Source organism: Leucoraja erinacea, chromosome 26 (genome assembly GCF_028641065.1).
Source record: "Leucoraja erinacea ecotype New England chromosome 26, Leri_hhj_1, whole genome shotgun sequence".
NCBI classification, from domain to species: domain Eukaryota; kingdom Metazoa; phylum Chordata; class Chondrichthyes; order Rajiformes; family Rajidae; genus Leucoraja; species Leucoraja erinaceus.
In genome coordinates this window covers 28,315,358-28,324,121 of record NC_073402.1, presented here as the reverse complement: position 1 = coordinate 28,324,121, position 8,764 = coordinate 28,315,358, and the positions used below count along the sequence as shown (strand labels likewise).

Genomic DNA, 8,764 nt, shown 5'->3' with positions numbered 1-8,764 from the left:
GGGAAAACAGACATGTACACTGTCATCCAAATGAAGTCTCACCAGAAAAAGTACATCTTTCAAACTCTCCACCTTAGAAAAGTACTCCTCTATTTATTCCTGCAAAACTGGTTGACCACATTTATTTATCAGTAATGACCTTTCCCATTCATCTAATCTGTCCTTACCTCACAGATGTTTATCTACACCATCCTCACAGCCCACACTGCCACCCAGCTTTGTAACGTCAGCAAACGTGGATTATTCTTGCTCTTCCTCATCCAAATCATTTGTACAGATTGTGAATATTTGGGGCCATCATGTATTCCTGGAATCCCACCATCCAACCAACAGTTTGTAAAATCAGAGGCTACAGGCATTAAATCACATTATTTATCCAAAGTTTACTTTAATTGCAAAAATGCATGTCTTTTTTACAATGGTAAATGTTAAACTTTCTAGGTAATAAATATTGGATATATTTCTCCATTGAGACAAAATAATTTTTAATCTTTTATATGAATGCTGTGAATTTACATGTTGGGGAGCATTTGAATTCTAATTTTCATCCATGAATAAATAACAATCAACATAAAAAGAAAATCTGAATTAACAAATGCTTTAATGCTCAAAGCTTTAAATCTTGTCAAGTTTGTTTTTACATCCACACTGAGTCACACCGAGTCACACGAAGCAACAGCAGGCCTGACTACTGAACGTTTCCACTGTGTTGTTATTTACCCAAGTTTATTTTATTTTAACAATTCCCATCAAGTAACGGGTATGTCAAAAGCAACATTTTTTCCTCAAGCTGACGAACTGTGTGGTCCAGCTTTGTATGAAATTAAAATTACCACCATTTTACTTTTTAACAAAATCATGGAAAGCAGCAACATTGAAACGTTCAGATATTTTGGGACAGTTACAGAAGAACAAAGTAGTAAAATATAGTCTCTTGTATAAATAGTTTGTGATTTTTATAACATTCATGTAAAACTAACCCATCTGATCATATTCAAAATGCAGTTACCTATCAAGCATTTATCCGTGATATTGCTTATATGTTTTCCACTAAAATGAATAGATATTTTGTCAGTCCATGCAGAGAACTGGCCTTGAGTCTTTGATTTCAGCTGCCACGTTTCATCAGTATTCTCTCAAATGTCCGATAGGTAACTGTGATTCTTTTGACAAATGAAGTATGCCACCAACTGACCATTACAGATCATCATCGTCATGCCGACAACTAAACAAGAAACAAAAATAATAATTTATGCTCATAATTATCACCATTCTCAGCTTTAAACAGTATGACTTTGAACTGCGCAGATAGTTTTACAATACTTTGTAATATACATCAAGGTCAATATTTTTCACTGATCTCATCTCATAAAATTAACAATTCTACAATGTATTGAAATATAAAACTAAAGCTGTAGACAAAGGGTGGCACGATGGCGTAGTGGTAGAGTTGCTGCCTTACAGTGCTTGCAGCGCTGGATTCGATCCTGACTACGGGTGCTATCTGTACGGAGTTTGTACGTTCTCCCCGTGACCTACGTGGGTTTTCAGTGATCTTCAGTTTCCTCCCACACAGGTATGTAGCTTGGTAAATGTAAACTTTGTCCCTAGTGTGTGTAGGATAGTATTATGTGTGGATCGCTGGTCGTGGCGGCAGTGATGGGCTGAAGGGCCTGTTCCAGCGGTGTAACTTTAAACTAAACAATAGCGAGAAAATTCAAAACCAATTTATTTAATGAATAAATCCCAAGCAAATACTTGTCAAGCATCACTGTTTTTATTTGAAATAGAACACTGGGATGCAGGGTATAGTTGTGGTTCAGCCACGGCTAGTATTGTCTTCAGCTATGCTTATTGTACTTTAGGATAAAGACTTTGGAGAGCGAGCAGAACGAGGTTACCAAAGTGATTCCAGGTATGAGGGACCTTTGTCACATGGATAGACTGCAGAAGCTGGAGTTGCTCTTCATGGAATCAGAAGTTGCAAAGTGATCTGACGGAAGTATTGAAAATGCAGGCAAAAGATTTAACAGGAACCTGAGGGTTAACTTTTTCCATACAGTGGGTATATGGAACAATCTGCCTGAGAAGGTAGGTGAGGCAGGTATAACAACATTGACAAGATATTACTCCGGTACATGGATTGGATAGATGTAGAGGTATTTGGGCCCAACATGGGCAGGCGGGACTAGTGTAGATGGGGCATCTTGGTTGAAATGGGCAGCTTGTGCCGAAGGTCCTGTTTCTGGGCTGTATGACTCTAATCATGGAAGAAAACTTTTCCCAATGGCAGAATGGTTCAGATCTGGGCGACAGAATAAAAGTGATTTGCAACAGAATCAAAAGTAGTTATTGGTTTATTAGCAAGTCAGCCTTTGGCATTTTCACCGTTTAACGCCATCAATCATTCAATTTTACGCATTATTTATTTATTGGGAACAGTCCAAAGGGACCATTAACCTAGAATCATTTGTGAAGACTAGAGCCTTCTTGTGCCTTCTATGTTCTTGTGCCAAGAGACTAGACACAAGAACATACAAAAATATTATTCACAACAGTTCTGTAAAGCACCTTATTATATTTTATTGTGTTAAAGACATCAAATATTATCATATTTCTGAGTTTATGATTTATTAAATTTAAACAAATTATGCTAATATCAGATCAGCATGGTAAATAATTCACTTTATCCCTGTTAAGCAGTAAAGAAATGTAGTGTTTATTGGCCCAGTAACTTTTGACAAATGGAAGAATCTATTACACTTTTTGTAATTTTTAAAGAAAGGCTGCTCCTACTCACGTATTGCAACCCACCATTGCCATGCTACAGGGAATGCACCCATCACTGTAAATGAAATGAAACCTCAATTTACCGACTTTGTAATGATTAGACATCAGATCTTGACATAACAATAAGATGGCATCGAAAACATGGTGAATCTAATGTACAGACTCGGGGTGGTGTACTGTCACACACTCTTATACTTGGTATGATTGTGCCTAAGGTATGGCAGGGTTGTCACTGAACTGGCTACGAAAAAATAATATCACTATACTTCGTTTAGTTTATTGTCACGTGTGCCAAGGTACAGTGAAAAGCTTTATGCTGCGTGCTAACCAGTCAGCAGACAGACTATACATCATTGCAATCATGATACATGATAAAGGGAATAACATTTAGTGCAATGTAAAGTCCAATTAAAGATAGTCCGAGGGTTCCAATGACTCGTCATTACATGTACATAGGTGACAATAAAGTACCATTGAGCTTTAAATCAGCAAAATTATAAAACGTGCGCCTGACTGGAAATATTACTGTATATTGAGGCTTACATTTTGTTTCCAACATTACTGGGGCATTACTGTAAATTGTAAGCATAAATCAGTGAAGGAAATTATGTTTTTCATTTGCCTCACTGTTTATTTCCGAATTAAGGCCCTGGAGGAATAGTAATGTGCAACGTCACTGAAAACAGTAACGGGTGAACAAAACTTGATCTTTGAATTCTCACCTTTGCTTTTAAATCACCAAATCATTTCAGAATAGAGGGAAACAATTTGCCCACCAATTCTCAGCCAGCACCCAGAAGAGCAGTCCTCCCAGTTCCCTTCACTCAGTTCTTGATGAAAATCCTCTAAATGATTTCCCCTCTTGTGCCACCTCTCCACGTTCTCCACAGATGCTGCCTGACCTGCTAAGTTATTCCAGCACTTTGTGTCTTTACTGGATGTATGTGTTGTTTCTTTCTTTCCCTTACCCTGTTTAATTTGATTTTGATCTGAATATGCGTGCAACAGACTTCAGGTTGGTGCCAAACCAAATAGAAGAAATATAAGAGAGAACAATGATGATTCAGAAAACATAGGCTCGCATTCTTGATTTTTTTTAAAATCGCTATTGCCATCTGCGTGAGCCATCTTCCATTGACCCATCTTCCAGTGAGTGTTAAAGTGCCTTTAGTTTTGACATTTCCCTCGTGGGCTTTGAATTCATGTTTTCTGACTGATTGCTTGAGACTACTGATCCAGAAGTGGAGCCAGTACACTGACACGTGTTTCTACTTCCACTGGTCTTGCTGTCTCCTGGCAGACAAGCTTGATAAATACACATGAAGGACTGAAAGAGAGTTTATCAGTCGCCATCTCAACGGTCCAGGGCACACCAAGCAGGGAAGCAAAGGACAATTAGAGTAACATACACTCAGTAAAACAACAACTTTAAAATTACTGTCATATTTCCAATTATATTTTTTATTGTGATGGATTATTTAGAGTACTCACGAGCACAACTCAGCACGACATGGCTGAGTGTAACGGTGACTGAGTAATCCCAGATCCACTTCTTAACTATAGCCGCAAACACCAGACCACTGATGAAATAGGTGAGTTCCATGGACAGCAGGATCACTAGGAGCATTGAAATGAACAGTACAAATTGATCTCAAAATCTTAACTCTTAATATAAAATCAGATAGAAAAAAACAGACAGATAATCCTATTTTCTTTTAGTATCATCATAACACCGTACTTATTTATACTCTTGTACATCCAGACGATAATATTCCAACATTTCAATAAACAATAGACAATAGGTGCAGGAGTAGGCCATTTGGCCCTTCGAGCCTGCACTGCCATTCAATGTGATCATGGCTGATCATCCCCAATCAGTACCCCGTTCCTGCCTTCTCCTCATATCCCCCGACTCCGCTATTTTTAAGAGCCTCATCTAGCTCTCTCTTGAAAGCATCCAGCGAACCTGCCTCCACCGCCCTCTGAGGCAGAGAATTCCACAGACGGTCTGGGCTTTCCAACTACAATCCTTTTGTCTTTTCCACTCTGGCTGTTGTCCAACCATCTACCTATCACTCACCTGTATTCACCTATTACCTGCCACGCTTTGTCCTGCCCCTCTTCCCTTCCAACGTTCTGCTCTGCCCGCCACAATTGACTGTGCCAGCCACATTCAGAAAAAAGATCCTGACCTGAAACATGTCTTTTAAATCTTGTAATTGTCCCCTCCTCCATCACTTCCTCGGGCACCTCATTTCATATGGCCATCGCCCTGTTTAATTTAGACAGTTTCAAGCCTGAGAATTCTAAAGTGCTAACCATCCTTTCCCATGAGCTAAGGTGCCTAATCAAACCTTTGCTGATTATTGTCAATATTTATTGCAAATCCCACTGCAGGTCCATTAGAAAAAGGTAAGACACATGAGGCACAAATAAGCAAGAACACTTCAATATACATTATATTATCACTGTCTGATAAGAATAGAGAAAGATTATAATTCAAATATAAGATCCACATCAGGTGTTAACCAGGTTCTTAAAAATGCTGGTAATCTGATTGCTATGTATGTTTTAACACGGAACTGCAGATGCTGGTTTATACCAAAAATAGACACAAAATGCTGGAGTAATTCAGCGGGACAGGCAACATCTCGGGAGAAAATGGATAGGTGATGTTTCATAAGGTCGTAAGCCCATCAAGTATACTCTGCCATTCAATCATGGCTGATCTATCTCGCCCTCCTAACCCCATTCTCCTGCCCAAAGATCCCCATAACCTCTGACACCCATACTAATCAAGAATCTATCTCTGTCTTAAAAATATCAACTGACTTGGCCTGCACAGCCTTCTGTGGCAAAGAATTCCACAGATTCACCACCCTCTACCTAAAAAGAAATTTCTCTCATCTTCCTAAAATAACGTCCTTTAATTCTGAGGCTATGATCTCAAGTTCTACACTCTTCCACTAGTGGAAACATCCTCTGCACAACCAAGTATTTCACTATTCTGTATGTTTCAATGAGGTCCCCCTCATTTTTCTAAACTCTAGCGAGTACAGGCCCAGTACTGCACATGACAATAAATTTAACTTGACTTTTAATAGAAAGCTAGTTAACTTAAAGTCACAATTTTAGGAAGTTGTAACGAAAGGTTTTCTGCATTGTTTACTCTGTTTCTCTTCCTATAAATGTGATCTGCTGGTTTCATTTTATATTTTTGTTTTGCAACCTTAGTAGTTTATGCAGAATATAATCAGCAAAAAACTATTGTTAGGCACAGCCCTGCAATTTTGGTCTCCAAATGGCAATTAATGCTCTTGCTGTGGGGGCATTCATCTGAAGGACAAATGACATGACTTGACGCAGGCCAGAATAGATTCAGCCATTACAACTTGCTGGAACTCCCAATAGCCCAATATAGAACATAATACCACTCCAGAGTACTTTGTTAAGTACCGTAACTAAAGTACTCTCATTTTGAAACACCTTCCATCAAATGTGTTCTTTTTCTTACCTAGGTATTTCGGGCTAGACATTGAAACTTGTGTTTTAAAGTCAAATGGAAACAACCCATCGAATAACTCAAGCCTGTAACACAGAAACCATTTCAGGAACATAAGGATATAGGAAATGGAAACAGGAGTTGGCCATTCTGCCCCTCATCCATGACCCGTCATTGAATACGATCATGGTCGATCAATAAACTCAATTAGCATTTTTCTGCACAAATCCCAATTCCCAAAATAACCAGCCATAGATTCTGCAACAATTCACGACCTACACAGTGAAGACATTTATTCTCACCTTTTCTCTAAATGAGTCCTTATTTTGAGACTGTGGCCTCTGGTTCCTGACACCCCAGCCAGTGGAACATCTACTCCACATCCAACACATTTAAGTGTCTTCAGGCCAAATGGAAGAGAAATGTGACAGGTCTTTCGTTGGAGCTTACTGTTCCAAAGAATATCTGAATCTGAATCTTTATGGAGCTTACTGTTCCAAAGAATACATTCTGCCTACATTTAATTATTGCCATAAATGGTCATCTCACAAGCTGGAGTGTAAGTCTACTGAATGGTCATCGTATAAGCTAGAGTGTAGCCCCGATCACCCAACCTACCTCATTAAGACCCTTGAACTTTTTCTTACCTGCACTTACTCTGTATCTGTAAAATTATAACACTGTAACATTGCACTCTGATATTTTTTTGTTTTGTACTACCTGTTGTACTTGTGTATAGCTTGATTATACCTATGTATAGTATGATTGGACTGGATAGCATGCAAACAATTGTTTTCACTGCATCTTGGTACACGTGACAAGATTAAACCGAAATTAATACCAATAAATTATATATAAATTACACACGGATTTTAAAAGACAGTGAAAACTAAAAGACTGCGCAAAAGGATAAGACATTTGTGCATACCACGAAAAGACATTACGTTGACCTAAGTGACTCAAGTGCTAATTCAGACACTCCTTCAACACTGCCAGCAACTCAGCTTCCACCACTTTCTCCCTAGTATTGCACTGTATCTCACCACACTCTGAGTGAAATAAAGGTACTCTTAAAAATGCCCTGTAAATCTCGTACCCTTTACTCTAAATCTTTGTCCATTAGGTCGATTCACCTCTGATAAGCAGAAATTATTTCTGCAGTCTATTCTATTTAAAACATTCATACCTTCAATGTGGCTGGTTTTATATACTTCGACCATGATCCCTTTTAACCTCGTCGGCTCAAGGGAAAGCAGCACCAACTCCCTATGCCCATGTGTGGACTTCATCCCTTCTAACCGAGTCCCTGGTACCAATGGGTACCTGACCCGACTGTTCACTCTTCCCCTTCACAATCTCCTACAGATGTTCCAAGGCACTTGTTTAAGTGATGAATAGCGACAGTCTCTCCAATGTCTTTTCAACAAATAATCAGAAGTGTTTGAAGAAAATTACTAGAAAAAAGACCATAATTTCAAACTCCCCCAAGGTTTTAACGTCGAGCTCCCCTTAGGTCTTGACTCCAGGGCAATTCTGGTGAGTTGGCCACCTTGCTAATGTGGGTTTTTCTCTTTCAAGTCTGCAGGTAAAAGGGTTGTGCAAAATTCTCTCTCCTCCCCTAAACATTATTTTCCAACATGTTCCAAAAGAATTGGTGAATAGGTGAAACTCCCCCCTGTATATCTTACCTGAATGCACCAAAGCAGACACTTCCGATCATGTAATAGAGGGTGTAGAATACCATCAAACATAGCAGTAGATTAAAGAAGACAGCCTAAGAAAGTGTAAACCAACATGGATTAGATTTCATTTAAACTAGCTAAACAAAGAGGGTGAGGTTACCTTAACTAAACCTGCACAAGATTTGACCCATAGATGCAGCAATAGTCTAGCGTTCTGCTTCCCAATGAAGTCAATGCAAATTCATTCTCGAGATGGTTTTCTACCGGGTAAAATTGGTTACAATTACCCCGATCGAGGTTTATAAGAACTTAACCAAAAGGTTGTACAGGATATTGGTGAGGCCACATTTGAAGTATTGTGTTGTGTTTTGATCGCCCTTTTTTCAGTAATTAAGGTGAAAAAAAGTGCAGAGAAGATTTGCGAGGATAGACACAAAAAGCTGGAGTAACTCAGCGGGACAGGCAGCATCTCTGGAGTGAAGGGTGACGTTTCGGATCGAGACCCTTCTTCAGACCGTCTGAAGAAGGGCCTCAATCCGAAACGTCACCCTTTCCTTCTCTCCAGAGATAAATTTTAGTGTAAAAAACATATCTTCACCCAACATGACACTACAGTTCTTACTGACTCAAAGGAAAATCAAGAAGAAACAAAACCTCTGAACTATTGATTCTACAGTTGATATTTACCGATAGAACAAGTCTATTGTTATATATATATATATATATACCGATAGAACAAGTCTATTGTTATATATATATATATATATATATACACCGATAGAACAAGTCT

At 38.8% G+C, this 8,764-nt stretch overlaps 1 protein-coding gene across 6 annotated transcripts in view; it reads right to left on the bottom strand.

The window, feature by feature from the left end:
* Positions 1-368: 368 nt before the first annotated feature.
* tmem244 (transmembrane protein 244) overlaps positions 369-8,764 on the bottom strand; it is a 22,023-nt gene continuing 13,627 nt past the window's right edge. For 4 of the 6 annotated variants that reach the window (XM_055656564.1, XM_055656565.1, XM_055656562.1 and 1 more), the window contains exons 2-6: positions 7,981-8,066; positions 6,305-6,378; positions 4,282-4,407; positions 2,801-2,845; positions 369-1,225 (exon numbers count right to left, since the gene is read on the bottom strand). In XM_055656564.1, coding sequence (XP_055512539.1) covers positions 1,137-1,225; positions 2,801-2,845; positions 4,282-4,407; positions 6,305-6,378; positions 7,981-8,036 — 390 coding nt within the window. In that variant the 5' untranslated portion in view covers positions 8,037-8,066 and the 3' untranslated portion in view covers positions 369-1,136. The remainder of the gene's footprint in view (positions 1,226-2,800; positions 2,846-4,281; positions 4,408-6,304; positions 6,379-7,980; positions 8,067-8,764) is intronic. The other 2 variants (XM_055656567.1, XM_055656563.1) reach the window with 2 other exon arrangements.